General features: G+C 45.7%; 1 protein-coding gene across 9 annotated transcripts in view; it reads right to left on the reverse strand.

Annotated features, from left to right (window-relative positions):
* The window catches only part of LOC124123519 (COP1-interactive protein 1-like), a 121,974-nt gene that overhangs the window by 18,158 nt on the left and 83,137 nt on the right, over positions 1 to 20,679 (reverse strand). For all 9 annotated transcript variants that reach the window (XM_048399050.1, XM_048399044.1, XM_048399045.1 and 6 more), the window contains 14 exons: positions 19,163 to 19,393; positions 18,480 to 18,563; positions 17,746 to 17,913; positions 12,560 to 12,802; positions 11,898 to 11,981; positions 10,953 to 11,036; positions 9,596 to 9,931; positions 8,817 to 8,984; positions 7,630 to 7,797; positions 6,902 to 6,985; positions 6,235 to 6,402; positions 5,899 to 5,982; positions 4,784 to 4,951; positions 3,982 to 4,154 (listed from right to left, as the gene is read on the reverse strand). In XM_048399050.1, coding sequence (XP_048255007.1) covers positions 3,982 to 4,154; positions 4,784 to 4,951; positions 5,899 to 5,982; positions 6,235 to 6,402; positions 6,902 to 6,985; positions 7,630 to 7,797; positions 8,817 to 8,984; positions 9,596 to 9,931; positions 10,953 to 11,036; positions 11,898 to 11,981; positions 12,560 to 12,802; positions 17,746 to 17,913; positions 18,480 to 18,563; positions 19,163 to 19,393 — 2,243 coding nt within the window. The remainder of the gene's footprint in view (positions 1 to 3,981; positions 4,155 to 4,783; positions 4,952 to 5,898; positions 5,983 to 6,234; positions 6,403 to 6,901; positions 6,986 to 7,629; positions 7,798 to 8,816; positions 8,985 to 9,595; positions 9,932 to 10,952; positions 11,037 to 11,897; positions 11,982 to 12,559; positions 12,803 to 17,745; positions 17,914 to 18,479; positions 18,564 to 19,162; positions 19,394 to 20,679) is intronic.

Raw genomic sequence — 20,679 nt, forward strand, 5'->3', positions numbered from 1 at the left:
ATGATGCCAACACATGCTAAATCCATCTCAACATCCGCTTTGCACACCAAACCCTGCCTTCACATAAAATATCAACTACAGACTACATATACCTAATAAGACCAAAAGGAAAGAAGACAGGCTTATACTTTGTTCCCTGTTAATTTAGAAGGTACCATTTGTATTTACAAACATGTTCCTAAAGTTTTCACCCCTTAACAACACCTTTCAGCTTACACTCTACTCTCAACAGCTGAGAATGGAATAAGTCTTGGTTTAGAAATGGGTTTTTAAGCAATAATTTATGAGTGAGTGAGTGAGTATTGTTTTACGCCGCTTTTAGCAATATTCCAGCAATATCACGGTGGGGGACACCAGAAATGGGCTTCACACAATGTACCCATGTCGGGAATCGAACCCGGGTCTTCGGCGTGACGAGCGAACGCTTTAACCACTAGGCTACCCGACCGCCCAATAATTTATGAAAGCACAGTGAGAGAAATCAGCATAGCTTTATACTTTTTATTTACTATTCAAAAGATTAACTATAGTCATGTGAAGAAATTGGGTGTTCCTTAACTTCTTTTGAGTAGTATATTCCTCTTGAATTTTTGTAAAGCCAGACCAAAATAATGATTACTGTAGTGTATTTTGTTCCTACTGGGTTTTCAGTTGGTGTAGCATAGTTTGGTTTACAAGTAGTATTCTTACACAATTCAACAAACTGCAGCAGACACTGGTTACTCTGAATCAAACACACCTTCATGTCACACCTACACTGTGTGTAGGCACTTTAGACAGGTCGTTTATTGAAGGACTACAGGGCAATTCTCTGAAGGAAGGGCAATTTGGAGTTCACTTCTCTGGAAGAAGGAAGGGCAATTTGGAGTTCACTTCTCTGGAAGAAGGAAGGGCAATTTGGAGTTCACTTCTCTGGAAGAAGGAAGGGCAATTTGAAATTCACTTCTCTGGAAGAAGGAAGGGCAATTTGGAGTTCACTTCTCTGGAAGAAGGAAGGGCAATTTGAAATTCACTTCTCTGGAAGAAGGGCAATTTGAAATTCACTTCTCTGGAAGAAGGAAGGGCAATTTGGAGTTCACTTCTCTGGAAGAAGGAAGGGCAATTTGAAATTCACTTCTCTGGAAGAAGGAAGGGCAATTTGGAGTTCACTTCTCTGGAAGAAGGAAGGGCAATTTGGAGTTCACTTCTCTGGAAGAAGGAAGGGCAATTTGGAGTTCACTTCTCTGGAAGAAGGAAGGGCAATTTGAAATTCACTTCTCTGGAAGAAGGAAGGGCAATTTGGAGTTCACTTCTCTGGAAGAAGGAAGGGCAATTTGAAATTCACTTCTCTGGAAGAAGGGCAATTTGAAATTCACTTCTCTGGAAGAAGGAAGGGCAATTTGGAGTTCACTTCTCTGAAAGAAGGAAGGGCAATTTGGAGTTCACTTCTCTGGAAGAAGGAAGGGCAATATGGAGTTCACTTCTCTGGAAGAAGGAAGGGCAATTTGGAGTTCACTTCTCTGGAAGAAGGAAGGGCAATTTGGAGTTCATTTCTCTGGAAGAAGGAAGGGCAATTTGGAGTTCACTTCTCTGGAAGAAGGAAGGGCAATTTGAAATTCACTTCTCTGGAAGAAGGAAGGGCAATTTGGAGTTCACTTCTCTGGAAGAAGGAAGGGCAATTTGGAGTTCACTTCTCTGGAAGAAGGAAGGGCAATTTGAAATTCACTTCTCTGGAAGAAGGAAGGGCAATTTGGAGTTCACTTCTCTGGAAGAAGGAAGGGCAATTTGAAATTCACTTCTCTGGAAGAAGGGCAATTTGAAATTCACTTCTCTGGAAGAAGGAAGGGCAATTTGGAGTTCACTTCTCTGGAAGAAGGAAGGGCAATTTGGAGTTCACTTCTCTGGAAGAAGGAAGGGCAATATGGAGTTCACTTCTCTGGAAGAAGGAAGGGCAATTTGGAGTTCACTTCTCTGGAAGAAGGAAGGGCAATTTGGAGTTCATTTCTCTGGAAGAAGGAAGGGCAATTTGGAGTTCAGTTCTCTGGAAGAAGGAAGGGCAATTTGAAATTCACTTCTCTGGAAGAAGGAAGGGCAATTTGGAGTTCACTTCTCTGGAAGAAGGAAGGGCAATTTGAAATTCACTTCTCTGGAAGAAGGGCAATTTGAAATTCACTTCTCTGGAAGAAGGAAGGGCAATTTGGAGTTCACTTCTCTGGAAGAAGGAAGGGCAATTTGGAGTTCACTTCTCTGGAAGAAGGAAGGGCAATTTGGAGTTCACTTCTCTGGAAGAAGGAAGGGCAATTTGAAATTCACTTCTCTGGAAGAAGGAAGGGCAATTTGGAGTTCACTTCTCTGGAAGAAGGAAGGGCAATTTGAAATTCACTTCTCTGGAAGAAGGAAGGGCAATTTGGAGTTCACTTCTCTGGAAGAAGGAAGGGCAATTTGAAATTCACTTCTCTGGAAGAAGGGCAATTTGAAATTCACTTCTCTGGAAGAAGGAAGGGCAATTTGGAGTTCACTTCTCTGAAAGAAGGAAGGGCAATTTGGAGTTCACTTCTCTGGAAGAAGGAAGGGCAATATGGAGTTCACTTCTCTGGAAGAAGGAAGGGCAATTTGGAGTTCACTTCTCTGGAAGAAGGAAGGGCAATTTGGAGTTCATTTCTCTGGAAGAAGGAAGGGCAATTTGGAGTTCACTTCTCTGGAAGAAGGAAGGGCAATTTGAAATTCACTTCTCTGGAAGAAGGAAGGGCAATTTGGAGTTCACTTCTCTGGAAGAAGGAAGGGCAATTTGGAGTTCACTTCTCTGGAAGAAGGAAGGGCAATTTGAAATTCACTTCTCTGGAAGAAGGAAGGGCAATTTGGAGTTCACTTCTCTGGAAGAAGGAAGGGCAATTTGAAATTCACTTCTCTGGAAGAAGGGCAATTTGAAATTCACTTCTCTGGAAGAAGGAAGGGCAATTTGGAGTTCACTTCTCTGGAAGAAGGAAGGGCAATTTGGAGTTCACTTCTCTGGAAGAAGGAAGGGCAATATGGAGTTCACTTCTCTGGAAGAAGGAAGGGCAATTTGGAGTTCACTTCTCTGGAAGAAGGAAGGGCAATTTGGAGTTCATTTCTCTGGAAGAAGGAAGGGCAATTTGGAGTTCACTTCTCTGGAAGAAGGAAGGGCAATTTGAAATTCACTTCTCTGGAAGAAGGAAGGGCAATTTGGAGTTCACTTCTCTGGAAGAAGGAAGGGCAATTTGAAATTCACTTCTCTGGAAGAAGGGCAATTTGAAATTCACTTCTCTGGAAGAAGGAAGGGCAATTTGGAGTTCACTTCTCTGGAAGAAGGAAGGGCAATTTGGAGTTCACTTCTCTGGAAGAAGGAAGGGCAATTTGAAATTCACTTCTCTGGAAGAAGGAAGGGCAATTTGGAGTTCACTTCTCTGGAAGAAGGAAGGGCAATTTGAAATTCAATTCTCTGGAAGAAGGAAGGGCAATTTGGAGTTCACTTCTCTGGAAGAAGGAAGGGCAATTTGAAATTCACTTCTCTGGAAGAAGGAAGGGCAATTTGGAGTTCACTTCTCTGGAAGAAGGAAGGGCAATTTGAAATTCACTTCTCTGGAAGAAGGAAGGGCAATTTGAAATTCACTTCTCTGGAAGAAGGAAGGGCAATTTGAAATTCACTTCTCTGGAAGAAGGAAGGGCAATTTGGAGTTCACTTCTCTGGAAGAAGGAAGGGCAATTTGAAATTCACTTCTCTGGAAGAAGGAAGGGCAATTTGAAATTCACTTCTCTGGAAGAAGGAAGGGCAATTTGAAATTCACTTCTCTGGAAGAAGGAAGGGCAATTTGGAGTTCACTTCTCTGGAAGAAGGAAGGGCAATTTGAAATTCACTTCTCTGGAAGAAGGAAGGGGAGTTTCCTGCTCTAAAAGGATTGAATGGGAATTGGGAGGTTTCAGACTAAGGGAATAACAAGAGTCTGCTTTCTGCCATCCACGGCCGCGCTGCATGACACTCACTTCTGCTCCTGCACCCAGGTGTTGACGTTCTGCACCACCAGCTCACTCTCCCGATGCAGACGGTCTCCGTTCGACCGTGACTCCTCCAACGCCACACGCAGACCCGTGATCTCCTCATTGGCACTGCGGTAGTTCTGCTTCATCAGCTGCAGCTCGCTCTTCAGCTTGTGTGACTGGAACAGAGGATGTGGGGTTTAGGGGGAGGTGTCACCCCTGCGAATACCTGCTGACATTTGTTGACATTTTGTTCTGCAAAGTCACATCGTAATCTGTAACAGACTGAACAGCACTAAATGGGGAATGGTGCAAAATTGTTTTACAATGTCCTGAGGATTAATCCAATCAAGGAACAAGGTCTGATATCCCTGACTAATTTAACCAACCCAGAATCTATAGCTATCAAGATGTAACATACCCACACACAACACCCCTGAAGTGAATCATCCCATCATCTACGTGGCAGACTGGCCATCAAGACCTATCTACCCCAGTCCACCCCATCATGTACCCAGGGATCACCCACCTCGTCCATCATGTTCTTGTACTTCTCCTGTAGACTGGCCATCAAGACCTATCTACCCCAGTCCACCCCATCATGTACCCAGGGATCACCCACCTCGTCCATCATGTTCTTGTACTTCTCCTGTAGACTGGCCATGAAGACCTATCTACCCCAGTCCACCCCATCATGTACCCAGGGATCACCCACCTCGTCCATCATGTTCTTGTACTTCTCCTGTAGACTGGCCATGAAGACCTATCTACCCCAGTCCACCCCATCATGTACCCAGGGATCACCCACCTCGTCCATCATGTTCTTGTACTTCTCCTGTAGACTGGCCAGCTCCACCTTGATGACGACGGACTCCTCCTCCTTCGATGACAGTTCCTGGAGCGACTGCTTCTGCTTTTCCTGACTAGAGTACAGATCCGTCTGCAGACTAGTGTACCGCTCCTCGAAGTGCTGAAGCTGTGAACACCAGTGTGTTAACACACTAGACACTACAATCATTGTCCCTGTGACCTATCCCCACCTCAGCAATAACCAGCCACTTGGCTGACCCCTCTTTACCCCTTCACCCACCTATTTCCAGGTTCATCAACTCATCTTATACACAGAGTCGAGTTGTCCACCAACAGGTACACTGTTTGGATTACACAGAGCGGTAGATATTGGCCTTAGTCCTGTAGTCCTTGCCATACTGCCCAATAGTTAAGGTATCATAAGGACTAGTAGAAATTTGCCCTTTTCAAGGGTTTTGCTATATGTTATCATTATAAGAACTAGTGTATCAAACCTGTTAGTTTCTACCGCTGATAGTAGTGGGTAGTGTCAGTGCTTTCTGTTGCTAAAATTTATCATCGCATCAGCAGTATTTCAGCAACTTATTGAAGCACCCTGGCAGAGAAAGATCGAGATGAAACCTGAAGGTAGTCATCAATCATTGTACTAGTCAGCCTCGGCAGTCATCGTGACCACCCAATACATCCGTCAGATGCCTTAGAAGTTCTAGGAACTCCGATGCTATTAAGAAATCTCTTCCAGCTCTATTTGAGCTATTCAAAAGAAATAGATTTTTGAAGGGTAACAATGAGGATCTATCATATATCACAAGCTGAAGAAATCATATCATAACATATCAGCTCTACAATGCGTGACAGCGTAGCCTCAGATACATGTTGTAAATACAGTCCGTGTAGGATGTTTTTCTGTGTCTGAACAAGCCTCAAGTACGGCCAATACTGGATGTTCCTCAGATGTAGGCAGTGCCAGATGTGCGTCAGATACAGGCGGTGCTGGACATGTCTTGGATGCGGCTCGGTGTCTGAACAAGCCTCAAGTACGGCCAATACCGGAAGTGCCTCAGATGTAGGCAGTGCCAGGCGTGCGTCAGATAAAGGTGGAGATGGACTTACCTCATCCTCGGTGGCCTTGTTGAGTTCCTGCATCTTCCTCAGCTCATGCTGCAGCTTCCGCATCCGGTCTTCATAGAAGGCGATCTGAGGAGGAACAGTCTCAGTGAGTTGGCTTTGCAAACATTCAGATAAATCACTGAATATCACATGTTTGAACAGCGCATCAGACATGACTCCTTGGACCAGCGAGCCACCTCTAACCAGGATCACATATGAGCAAGGCAGTGCATCTCATACATACAGTGCCATCAAACTCTGACAATAAGAAATTCTGCTTGTTGAGCAAACTCTAAGTGTATCAATGTCCCACGAATATAGAGTGATCAGTAAGTGTACCTCCTCTGTCATAGACTGGTTCTGCTGCTGGAGTTTGGCCACCTCCGTCTTGAGCGATGCCACGAGGCGGGATTTCTCCCCCAACTGCTCCATGGACTCCTTGTGGTTGCCCTGAACTGTGGTCAGCTGCACCTTCAGGTCATGCACCCTCTGCTCGTTGTCCATCAGCTGCAATAACACACAATCTAACCTAGACCTTCCTTCCCTACAAATCAATCATCATACCAACAAAAGCAGGGTTCTCATTATTGTTCACACCTGATGCCTTCAGAGCACATGCTCACATGTTCATGAAGTCTCAATCCGACTTAATCTTCATCACATAGTGTGTAGCTGGTCAGAAAAGGTGCATGATAAGCTGAAACCAGAATTTGAAAGCTCACACACTGAAGTGATTGAGTGAGTATGGTTTTACGTCGGTTTTAGCAATATTCCAGCAATATCACATCGGGGGACATCAGAAATGGGCTTCACACATTGTACCCATGTCGGGAGTTGAACCCAGGTCTTTGTCGTGACGAGCGAACGCTTTAACCACTAGGCTTCCCGACCGCCCCTTACGCACTGAAACACCATCAGGTTGCATGGCGGTTCAACTTGTGAGACACTTGTTTGAGGATCTACGTTTGACCCTATCCTCTGGTACAGGTAGATGTGGATGCCTCACCTCTGCATGAGCTCTTCTGTACTGCTCCTGTATCTTCTCCAGGTCCGACTGAAGCTGAGACAGAGTCTCCTCGTACTTCGTCACCTGCACACAATCATGAGTATAACCATAAATAGCCATGTTCTTCACTCAAGCTTCACAAGCCTTTAGTCAGCATTTAATACCATTATCTTAAGAAAATATCATAACAGAGATGGAAAGCCGAATGTATGACACTTTACAACTGAAACACCGGTGTTGAAAATTAGCAACGCCCATATGCATGAGACAGGGCCACTTCCATGATACAGGGCCACTTGCATGAGACAGGGCCACATGCATGAGACAGGGCCACATGCATGAGACAGGGGCCACTGGCATAAGACAGAGCCCAAATGCATGAGACAGGGGCCACTGGCATGAGACAGAGCCCAAATGCATGAGACAGGGGCCACTGGCATGAGACAGTGCCCAAATGCATGAGACAGGACCCACTTGCATGAGACAGGGCCACATGCATGAGACAGGGCCACTGGCATGATACAGGGTCCTCTTCTGGCAGACTGACACCTGTTCATGTTACAAGCATTACAGTCAGCACCTTCCCAGCTGTAAGCTGATACCCTTCTAGAAGGACTGAAACCTTTCTGACAGGGTCTGGCTAATGTTGCCAGCCTAGTGGTCTGAGAGATCTGTTCCCATCAGGTACCATGTGGGCTTGCTGTTCTGTCTCTGGCCAGACTACCTACCTCGTGTGAGTGGTGGACGCTCTGCTTCTGGGCAGTCTGGAGGTTCATCTTGGCCACACGGAGCTGGCCTTCTCGCTCTGCTAGCTCCTCCTTCAGCCCACGCAACTTCTGCTGGAGGTCGTCTATCTCTGCCCGCAGTCGCAGGTTCATCTCATCCTTCTCCTGGAGCTGTGAGGAGAGATGGGAATAAATAATATTTGAAACCACACTTAGTTGCCTAATATGACAGGTACATTGTAGACAGGGATGTAGTGCCCCAGCATTTACATCTGTAATAGTAATGATAACTTTCATATCACATTTGTAAGACAATGCTCACCCTCTGTACGATAAACAGGCTCCTCACTCAACCCTGTCTGATGTTGCTGACCCAATTCATTATCTGCGCCATGTCACGGCCCTCCTCAATCATCCTCTGCAACATATTGCCCACTCATGCTCTGTGCCATGTCACAGCCCCTCAACTCACCCTCTGTGCCATGTGGCGGCCCCTTCCACTCAACCTCTGTGCCATGTCTGGGCCCCTTCCACTCAACCTCTGTGCCATGTCTGGGCCAATCCCACTCAACCTCTGTGCCATGTCACAGCCCCTCCCACTCACCCTCTGTGCCATGTCACAGCCCCTCCCACTCACCCTCTGTGCCATGTCACAGCCCCTCCCACTCATCCTCTGTGCCATGTCACAGCCCTCCCACTCATCCTCTGTGCCATGTCACGGACCTCCCACTCACCCTCTGTGCCATGTCACAGCCCCTCCCACTCACCCTCTGTGCCATGTCACAGCCCCTCCCACTCACCCTTTGTGCCATGTCACAGCCCTCCCACTCATCCTCTGTGCCATGTCACGGACCTCCCACTCACCCTCTGTGCCATGTCACAGCCCCTCCCACTCACCCTCTGTGCCATGTCACAGCCCCTCCCACTCATCCTCTGTGCCATGTCACGGACCTCCCACTCACCCTCTGTGCCATGTCACAGCCCCTCCCACTCACCCTCTGTGCCATGTCACAGCCCCTCCCACTCATCCTCTGTGCCATGTCACGGACCTCCCACTCACCCTCTGTGCCATGTCACAGCCCCTCCCACTCACCCTCTGTGCCATGTCACAGCCCCTCCCACTCATCCTCTGTGCCATGTCACGGACCTCCCACTCACCCTCTGTGCCATGTCACGGACCTCCCACTCACCCTCTGTGCCATGTCGCGAGCCTGCTTCTGGTACTGGTCAATGTCCTCCTGCAGCTCGGCCCCCATCTTCTTGCTCTGCCCCAACTGCCTGCTGGTGTCCTGGTGACGGTCCCTCTCCCCCCGGAGTTCCGTCTGAAGCTGACCGAGGATCACGTCCTGCTGCTCCACCTGGTGGAAGAGTCAACTCAAGATCCAGGCAGGGTACACAGAGACATATTTTGAATCATGAGGATTCAAATTCTACTCTAATGAATGACAAGTGACTGCACTAACCATTTTGGGAGCAAATGAAACATACCATAGAAGTTGAAGACTGGTTACTGTTGAGATTATGAGTGAGTGAGTTGGATTTAGCACCGCTTTGAAAGCTGAGATTAAGAAATTATTAGTTTGAAACATACAACATAACACCCTTCTATCTGATCAACTAACTCCTCCATCTTCGACTACAACAGGGTCAAATATCAGTTAGTACTCTGCCATGAAGAGACATATTCTTAGGCACCATATCAAGTATTTAAGAGTTGTTCAGGAGTTCAGGAGTCCCAAGTGACTTTGACCAGTGTATCCAGCTGGTGAAGAGTGAATGCCTGCGATTGAAACTAACAGTCCACTAGCCCAAGTCCACTAGTCATAATGATAACATATAGCAAAACCCTAATTCATAGCAAATTTCTACCAGTTCTCATGATACATCTATAAGGCAATTTGGTAAGGACCATAGGATTAGTGTCAATTTCTAACGCTGAAATGTGGCTCCCCAGTAACGAGCAGCTCACCTGATCGGACAGCATCTTCTCTTGTTCCCGTGACCCGTCTAGCTCCACCTCCACCTTGTGCGCCTGCTGCTTGTACGCCAGCCCCTCCTGCACCGCTGTGTGATGCTCCTCCTTCGACACCATCAGGTCCTTCCGCAGCTTGTCGATCACAGACTTCTGCTCTGCGATCTCCTCCTCATAGCTGGCGCAGCGTTCTCGCAGCGTCTTCAGCTCGGCCTGCAGCTTCCTGTTGACCTGCTCGTGTCGGACGACCTCGGTGACGCGCTGACTCAGCTGGTCCTGGGTTGTCTGGAGGCTCTGCTCCATCAGCATCAGCTTCTCCTCGTGATGGGCAAGCTGGGGACAGATACAAGTGAGGGAGTGCATGGTTAATAGTGCATTTCAGCAGCACATCACAGTCTCTCATTAAAATGTGTGAGAAAGCTCAACGTCATGGTTGAACTGCGACGCGAAAGAGTGATGCAGAATATCTTAGAGTCATTTATATCCCAACGATTTAGTTTGATGTAAGAGGATAGCCCTACAACATGGGCAAGAGGGGTGAGAGAGTGTTAGAGCAGAACTTCAGTTGCATCACAGCATGATGTTTTATTTGTTTGTTTGTTTGTTTGTTGTTTAACACCGCACTCAGCAATATTCCAGCTATATGACGGCGGTCTGTAAAATAATCAAGTCTGGACCAGACAATCCAGTGATTGACTTCATGAGCATCGATCCACGCAATTGGGATCGATGGCATATATCAACCAAGTCAGCGAGCCTGACCACCCAATCCTGTTAGTCGCCTTTTACGACAAGCATAGTCGCCTTTTACGGCAAGTATGGGTTGCTGAGGACCTATTCTACCTCGGATCTTCACGGGTCCACAGCATGATGTGGCAGGTGGGCCAAACATAATTGACAAACTGTTAAACAGAGGACACTACATCACCAGATCTGCCTCGTGGAACTAAAAATACTGCTACTCTGTGACGATATCATCATCACTGAAATTGTCTCAATAAAACTTCTGGCTTAAACCATTGCTATTGAGTAATTGAGCTGAGCTCCTAAATAAGATGCAACTAAAACCTTGAAACCCTTATCAGACACAATTTAACATTACTGGACATCCTTGATTCATTAATCTGGAAACATGTCTATTTGGAACAGATAAACAGGGTCTAATAAATTTTCTTTCTTCTTGTGAAATAATTATGTTGTTCCATGGATTAACTTGACTTGACAGGCTCTGACAAGTACCTGACAAATGGATCTATGTTAGTTGTGTAAAGACAGTAAAAGAAGTAAATTAAAGTAAGTTCTCCAGAATGAGGTCACACAGGTCTGTGGACTCTGTAAAGGTCGACGACCTCACCTCTTGAGCACAGTCTCTGTACTGGGACCTGGCCTCCGTCATGTCCGTCTTCAGCCGGTCCACATCACTCTGCAGCTCCTCGATCTGAAGACAAACACAGTTCTCGTTATGTCACTGTTACATCACTGTTGCATCCCCACAAGGAGGTCCATGGCAAGAACTACGGCAATGTCAGTATTTGTATGTAGCAGGGTGTGGAGTCATCTGTTTTACAATCTCATTAAAATCAGACCTTAGTTCACTAACGCTAAACAATGATCTGGAGACATCCCATTAGGGGTCCCACAAAGGGTGAGTCACAACGACCTTTCATCCGACCAATCAGACTTACCAGATTATGAAAGTGACAGTCAGAATGTGATTTCTAATCACCTCGAAAACTTTAACACCCCCGGGGTATTCCGAACGATAGTTACGGGTTTAACGACCGAATCCATACAATCTAGACTATCTATTAGCCATTGCAGAATGTTCTTTTGTTCACTGGTTTCAAATTTGTAATGGAGAATTTGCCAGAATATGTTTTGAAGCGTAGTTGCCAATTTGAAATTAGTGCCGTAAAGCTGGAGAAAGCTGCCTTCTGATTGGTCATTCCATTGGTCGGTCAAAGTTCGCACAAGGTCGGTCTGACGTGACCCATAATGGGATGTCCTCAGATCTTTGTTTAGCGGTAGCGAGAACTAAGATTTGATTTTAATGAGATTGTCTGTTTTAAATTGAGTGAGTGTGTGTACTGGGCAGTACAGCTACAGAAGGTGTGGTGTAGGCATGTTCCTGACACTGGCTGTAGTACCCAGAGCAGGATGGATGGAGTGAGTGAGTGAATGTATGTTCCGGGCACTATGCCATATTCGGTAGTGTTACAGCTACAGAAGCTGAGCTGTAGGGGTGTCTTGTACACTGGGTGTGGTACTGTTTGAGTGTGACACTGGATCTGGTACTGACCGTGCTCTCCGCCTGTCTCCGTGCCGTCTTCACCTGGTTCAGGCTGATCTTCAGTTCATGGATGGCCAGCTCCAGCTTCTCAATCTACAACACCATCACTCCGTCAGTCAGCAAGGAGGCAGCAGCACACCGGTAAAATGTATGACTTCCACATCATGCCCATTTCCAGAGCAAGGTGAGGTGAGGTGAAATTGGGTTTAATGTCGCGTCCAAGATTATTGCACTTATATCCAGAGCAAGGAATACAATGTGACGAGGATGTTTTTTCACAAAATTACAAAACAAGACTGCACCTCTAATAAGAGGTACTTCAAGGCCATAGTTTCAGATTCAAGTTCATAATGCAAAGCAAATGTGTTCAAAATGGATAGCACTACCTCAACCTAAAGCAATCTGATGTCAGTGATTATTGGAGCTTTAAACTGAGTGATGTCCAAAAAACATATCAATACGTTTTCACTGAAGTTAGTATCAACTGATGACAAGTTAGTATGGATGTATTCATTACAATCAGTGTGATATAGATGTAGTTCTCAAACCAAAACAACAAGCATGAGCATGAGAGACAAACAACTTCATCAATGTCAAGTGCATATCTAGTGTCCACACTAGGTAGCCATTGTGGCCACCTGATCCCCCCAGTTGACAGCAGCATGTCCTACCTCGTCCACCTTGTTCTTGATGTCATCCCGACATGCCAGGATCTCGCCCTCGTTCCGCTTGATCTGTTCCTCCTTCCTGTTGACTTCATGGTCCAGCGACTCGACACGGGACTGAGCGTCTGAGAGCTGGCGCTGCAGTGACGTGATGGTGTCCTCTAACCTCTCTGTGTCCGTCTTGTGACGCTGGTGAGCAGATGCCAAACTCAGCTGCAGCTGCTGGATGTTCTGTTCCAGACGGGTGATCTGTAACCCGGAGCAACGGAACATATACATGACACTTCTGGTGCAAACCCAACATGGAACATACTACCATGTCATTCTTGATAGAAACACAACATAGATGACGCTATTACCCTTCTGGAATAGCCAGTAAACACAAGACAGATGACGCTATTACCCTTCTGGAATAGCCAGTAAACACAAGACAGATGACGCTATTACCCTTCTGGAATAGCCAGTAAACACAAGACAGATGACGCTATTACCCTTCTGGAATAGCCAGTAAACACAAGACAGATGACGCTATTACCCTTCTGGAATAGCCAGTGAACAAAACACAGATGATGCTATTACCCTTCTGGAATAGCCAGTAAACACAACACAGATGGCGCTATTACCCGAGTATAGTCAGTAAACACAATACAGATTATGCTTTTACCCTTCTGGAATAGCCAGTAAACACAAATGACGCTATTACCCTTCTGGAATAGCCAGTAAACACAACACAGATGATGCTATTACCCTTCTGGAATAGCCAGTAAACACAAATGACGCTATTACCCTTCTGGAATAGCCAGTAAACACAACACAGATGACACTATTACCCTCCTGGAATAGTCAGTAAACACAACACAGATGACGCTATTACCCTTCTGTAATAGTCAGTAAACACAACACAGATGACACTATTACCCTCCTGGAACAGTCAGTAAACACAGATGACGCTATAGCCCTATTGGAATAGTCAGTAAACACAACACAGATGACGCTACTACCCTCCTGGAATAGTCAGTAAACACAACACAGATGACGCTACTACCCTTCTGGAATAGTCAGTAAACACAACACAGATGACGCTATTACCCTTCTGGAAAAGCCAGTAAACACAACACAGATGACGCTATTACCCTTCTGGAATAGTCAGTAAACACAACACAGATGACGCTATTACCCTCCTGGAACAGTCAGTAAACACAGACGACGCTATAGCCCTTCTGGAATAGTCAGTAAACACAACACAGATGACACTATTACCCTCCTGGAATAGTCAGTAAACACAACACAGATGACGCTATTACCCTTCTGGAATAGTCAGTAAACACAACACAGATGACGCTATTACCCTCCTGGAACAGTCAGTAAACACAGACGACGCTATAGCCCTTCTGGAATAGTCAGTAAACACAACACAGATGACACTATTACCCTCCTGGAAAAGCCAGTAAACACAACACAGATGACGCTACTACCCTTCTGGAAAAGCCAATAAACACAACACAAAACATACTGTCATACATTTTCTGGGACTTAGCAACTATTTTTTTACATGTATGTGGATGTGTGACCAGACAATGTACACCGTCAATACTTACAGAATCACCAGAACTAGCAATGACATCCCAAAAGAGTCATGTTGTAATATCAGCATCCACGGACACAATACACTTTCTGGTGTGTGTGACATGTCATCACCATGAAGTAATCCTACATCAGAGGAACCACTGAGAACAACCACGATACCATGCAACCACTACACTTGTTTACAACAACTCTATGGGCGGTTGGGTAGCCTCGTGGTTAAAGCATTCGCTCGTCACGCCGAAGACCCGGGTTCGATTCCTGACATGGGCACAATGTGTGAAGCCCATTTGTGGTGTCCCCTGCCGTGATATTGCTGGAATATTGCTAAAAGCGGCGTAAAACCATACACGCTCACTACAACAACTCTACATGCCTGAATACACTAACATCTTCAATGCTAACCCCATGTACACACTTTGTTTACAAAGTGTGTACTCCTTGGAGAATTGCTTTTCCAAACCAAATGAAGTCTTAAAGTGAACTTCTTCTCCCACTAAAGTGTGAACATAATGCAGAGTAGGTTCTACAAACCGTTATCAGAGCTTCAGCTTTAAATATTTCCAGTTCCATCTTTCACACATGTTCACCTCGGCAAAAAAATATTTTGGTATCCCAATTGCCCAACAACCAACAATGGACCCAGCCTTCAAACACATTCTCATACTAACTCCTGAATACTAGGGAAAGACCATTTAACACAAGGGGGTGTCAGGTTGTGAGCAAGACCAGACACGTTTGAGCAGCGAGATCGGTGACAGATATGAAGGTGATAACTGTCATAAATCCATACAGTATATCCCCTGTTTAATGTGCTTCAGCCAGTGACTGTTATCTCACTCTTGTCTGCTTGATGACAGACCACAAACACCTGCCTACCCCCCTGTCTGTCAATGGGAAGGATGTAGGTCAGCCATACAGGCAGTGGCAGTGTTAATGTTCCTCTATTGACACTGCCACAAGGAGTAACTACACTTTATTCATGAGGTGCAGTGGACGCTTCTCAGTCACGGCAGTTCCAGATATTAGTGAGAATGTTTAAGGAATGTTTTCAATGACCAGGGAGTTGTAAGGAAACCTGATCATTGCTTTCCAGACACTGGGTATGCCCAGTCAAACATGCCCTCTCCCTCTGGAAGGAAAGGGGCTCATTATGCTACATGGAGGGCTGTCGAGTGCCACATTATAACACAACAAAGGAAGAAGGCTTGATTAATCTACAGACACTAGTCAGCTTATTTCTACTGAGACTAAGAGTCAGGTGGTGGGTAGGCTTTTGGTTAGCTTGTTACATGAAAGACAACAGGTCAATTTCATACAGACACCATGAAAAAGTCACAGCGCTATGACTGTTGAAAATATTGACATATTTGAGATTTCCTTAATACTGGAGATTTCCTTTATACTTGAGATTTCCTTAATATTTGAGATTTCCATAATACTTGAGATTTCCATAATACTTGAGATTTCCGTAATACTTGAGATTTCCTTTATACTTGAGATTTCCTTAATATTTGAGATTTCCATAATACTTGAGATTTCCATAATATTTGAGATTTCCTTTATACTTGAGATTTCCTTTATACTTGAGATTTCCTTAATATTTGAGATTTCCATAATACTTGAGATTTCCATAATACTTGAGATTTCCGTAATACTTGAGATTTCCTTTATAATTTAGATTTCCATAATACTTGAAATTTCCTTAATATTTGAGATTTCCATAATATTTGAGATTTCCTTTATACTTGAGATTTCCATAAACTTAAGATTTCCTTAATATTTGCATAATGCCTGCAAGACAGTTCTTTTCGAAAAGCTGGAAATCATGCAGTGACAGTGAAAACTCTGGTGAATACGGAGGATGTTCAAAGAGTTCAAAGCGCCACACTCATGCACTGCAGCCAAGGTGACAACAGACATATACACAGGTGCACTGTCCTGGTCAATCAACACATCTTTAGTGAGTTTTTCCACGACGTTTGGCCTTGATATTCTCACGCAGTTGCCTGAGCAGTTTAGCACGATGTCGGCCATAAATGGTCCGACCTTTCGGGAGGTAGTCCATCAGTAGGATGCCGCTGGAATCCCAGAAAACGAAAGCCATCACCTTGTCAGCTGATGGAACAGACTTTGTCATCTTCAGGGAGACATTAGATGGCTCAGCTTCCACTGATAGTGGTGAACCCAAGACTCATCCATGGTTACAAATCTCTCAGCGATATCAGCTAGGTATGCTTCAAAATAACATGAATTCACATGAGATAACGCACCTGGATTTTTTCTGAATAGGAGTCTGAAGTCTTGAAACCTTTGTCATGCTCAATTCATTCCTCAGAATGCTCTTAAATCTCTCATGAGATTTGCCTTGTATGCCAGCTGTACTGGCTTTGTGACAAGGACACTGTCATGAATTAGGATCCATCCATCCCATATTTACAATCTTCTATTAGAATGTAACATTCCCAAAACAAATGCATCAGCTAGATCGCAGCAACAATCAACGCTAACAATAACAACAAAAAAACAATATTTCAAAATGATGCCTCGTAGCCTCAAGTGCTTTTTGCTGATAACCACATCCATACTTATTACTGACACTGGCAGACACTGAAACCTCTCTCCATCTCTCTCTGTACAGTGAAACCTTCTTAGTCCCGACCCTGCTACTCTGGCAACCCCACATTCTTGTCAAAGACTGTGTGATGTTGAAATATCCTTCTACATTCCACTAAGCAATTGAAACTTTCAGAAGTTAAGGCATGGTGTTGAATTCCAACATAGAAACATAACAGTTAACAATATCAGCTATATCACAATGGCCATTAAAGAACAAAGTTGGAAGCAGAAAAAAACAGTGGTTGATATTATGAGCCACAGCCAAATGGTCCCCACAAGGATATACAGATGGCTGAAAAGGGGGCCTCCACAAGGATATACAGATTGCTGAAAAGGGGGTCCCCACAAGATATACTGACGGCTGAAAAGGGGGTCCCCACAAGGATATACTGATGGCTGAAAAGGGGGTCCCCACAAGGATATACTGACGGCTGAAAAGGGGGTTCCCACAAGATATACTGATGACTGAAAAGGGGGTCCCCACAAGATATACTGATGGCTGAAAAGGGGGTCCCCACAAGGATATACTGATGGCTGAAAAGGGGGTCCCCACAAGGATATAATGACGGCTGAAAAGGGGGTTCCCACAAGATATACTGATGGCTGAAAAGGGGGTCCCCACAAGATATACTGACGGCTGAAAAGGGGGTCCCCACAAGGATATACTGATGGCTGAAAAGGGGGTTCCCACAAGATATACTGATGGCTGAAAAGGGGGTCCCCACAAGGATATACTGACGGCTGAAAAGGGGGTCCCCACAAGATATACTGATGGCTGAAAAGGGGGTCCCCACAAGGATATACTGATGACTGAAAAGGGGGTTCCCACAAGATATACTGATGGCTGAAAAGGGGGTCCCCACAAGGATATACTGATGGCTGAAAAGGGGGTCCCCACAAGGATATACTGATGGCTGAAAAGGGGGTCCCCACAAGGATATACTGATGGCTGAAAAGGGGGTCCCCACAAGGATATACTGATGGCCTACCTCCATATTGGCATTGGCCTTCTGGTCTTTCGTGATGGTGAGTTCTGACTGGAGGTCACTGATCTCATTCTGGAGGTCGGCGATATGTCGGGCCTTGCTGTCCAGGTTGTTCCTGGTGTCATCCAGGTCGTACTCCAGGCGGGAGATTCGCTCCTCTCGCTCTTGGAACTGGACAACAGAGCAGGGGTTGGATATATAGAGGATGTACACACTGCAGCGTGAGTTAAATGCATATAAATATATATATATAGAAGCTGACAAAGCAATTTCCCCTTTTCACCCCCCAAATACAACCTGCACAAGCATGAAATAAACATATCCCCCGCCCATATGACTTCCGGTTAATATGGAAACTCAAAAATATTTTTTCTCAAAAATCCCATTCTATGAAAAGGTATCAGTTTACCACTAGACCTAGCTATGTGCAAAGTTTTGTGAAGAAATATTGGACGTTTTTCAAGATCTGCTCCGGAAAGCAGTACCGCCATTTCCAGTATAAGTCAAAGTTGTTGCCATGGAAACTCGAAAAATAAATTTTTCAAAAATCCCAAACTGTCAAAAGGCACCAGTTCACCACCAGGCTTATTTGGGTTAAGATATCTCTACTGGTTTTTGAGTTCTTCTCCGGAAATGAAACATGACGGACAGATGGATAGCACCCATTCCTACAAGTAATAAGTAACCAAGTATGAAGACAAGGTGCCTGATACCATCAACTGAGAGTAAGGCATTACCTCCTGGTCAGTGTGGCTGTGTTCCCCCTGGTAAGACAGCAGATCATTCTCCAAGTTCCTCGCCTTCTCCTCGTTCTGATGAGCCTGAAATACCACAACACAATCAAATAACTCTCCAGGCTCTCTAAGACTTTATCCGGGGGGTCAAGGATTCAAACTCACCTGCTCCTGATCATACCAAGGGACATAACTCTACACAGAAAACTGCAGCACCTTGGGGACCTTGGCCATCAGAGACCCTGATACAGTGGGTCAGTAAGGGCAGTGCATCAAACTTCAGGGTCAAGGACACACTAAGCAGCAAGGCTGTCAAAGGAATCTGTTGACTATCCAGGAATCTCTCTTCAGGAATTTTGGCCATCTGAGTCATTGCAATCATAGGCATGAAGGACTTGGACCAAAAATTGTTTGTTTGTTTGTGTGTTGTTTAGCACCGTGCTCAGCCATATTCCAGCTATATGACGGCTGTCTGTAAATAATCAAATCTGGACCAGACAATCCAGTGATTGGCATCATGAGCATCGATCTACGCAATTGGACATTGATAAAGTGATCTTAGTGCTGTGACTGTTGTAGTGAGAATGGAAGTTAAAATGGTAGCAAGACATTCACTTTGTGCAGGTGGTCTATGATGCACAATACTCCATGAGGAATGTATCAACTTCTTGCTGTACACTACTCACCTCGTTCTGGGAGTCCTGGAGCCTCTCCCTGAGGTTGCGGACGTTCTCCTCGCTCTCCCGGACGCGGTTGTGGGAGACGGAGAGGTCCTCCTGCGTGGCGTTCAGCTCCTGGGTGAGCTGCTCGATGACGTCCTCACACTTCTGCACCTCCCGCTTGGCCTCGCTGTACATCTTGTCCAGGTTGTCCAGGTCCGACTTGAGGCGGTCAATGTTCTGCTCCTTCTCCAGCTCCTGCACAACGATGCAGTTTGTTTGTATGCTAACATATCGGGGTTCACAAAAATCATATGTGCCCTAGGGTCATATCATGTCACGAGACAACAGTGTATTGTTTCCGTCATCCAGACAGCATTGTTTCTGTCATTCGAATCTTAATGTGACGTGAGGTCAGAATGATGTCACACTAGAAATTAGTCGTAGCTGAATATTGTTGACGTCATGCCACATGTGGTTCCGCTGCTGTTGCAACTTGCTGTTTTTATAGGTAAACACTAAAATTCACCTCTGTATGTAGCGACTTTTTTGGTAATAAATAGGACATTATATTTGTGTTCATGCCAAAGTATAATATCCTCTATTTATGCCCTACTTATTCCTGACTATCATCTGTCAACTCACACTGCATGAAGTGACAACCCCCTGTACACTCAACCTGCCCGTGCTACCCATACATGAAGTGACTACCCCCCGTACACTCACCCTGCCCGTGTCGTCCATACATGAAGTGACTACCCCCCGTACACTCACCCAGCCCTTGCTACCATACATGAAGTGACTACCCCGTACGCTCACCCTGCCCGTGCTACCCATACATGAAGTGACTACCCTGTACACTCACCCTGCCCATGCTACCATACATGAAGTGACTACCCCGTACGCTCACCCTGCCCGTGCTACCATACATGAAGTGACTACCCCGTACACTCACCCTGCCCATGCTACCCATACATGAAGTGACTACCCCCCGTACACTCACCCTGCCCGTGCCATCCATAAATGAAGTGACTACCCCCCGTACACTCACCCTGCCCTTGCTACCCATACATGAAGTGACTACCCCCCGTACACTCACCCTGCCCGTGCCACCCATACATGAAGTGACTACCCCCTGTACACTCACCCTGCCCTTGCTACCCATACATGAAGTGACTACCCCCCGTACACTCACCCAGCCCTTGCCACCCATACATGAAGTGACTACCCCCCGTACACTCACCCTGCCCTTGCTACCATACATCAAGTGACTACCCCCCGTACACTCACCCTGCCCTTGCTACCCATACATGAAGTGACTACCCCCCGTACACTCACCCTGCCCGTGCCACCCATACATGAAGTGACTACCCCCTGTACACTCACCCTGCCCTTGCTACCCATACATGAAGTGACTACCCCCCGTACACTCACCCAGCCCTTGCCACCCATACATGAAGTGACTACCCCCCGTACACTCACCCTGCCCTTGCTACCATACATCAAGTGACTACCCCCCGTACACTCGCCCTGCCCTTGCTACC

Source organism: Haliotis rufescens, unplaced genomic scaffold, assembly GCF_023055435.1.
Source record: "Haliotis rufescens isolate VD_foot unplaced genomic scaffold, xgHalRufe1.0.p SCAF_19, whole genome shotgun sequence".
Lineage (NCBI taxonomy): Eukaryota > Metazoa > Mollusca > Gastropoda > Lepetellida > Haliotidae > Haliotis > Haliotis rufescens.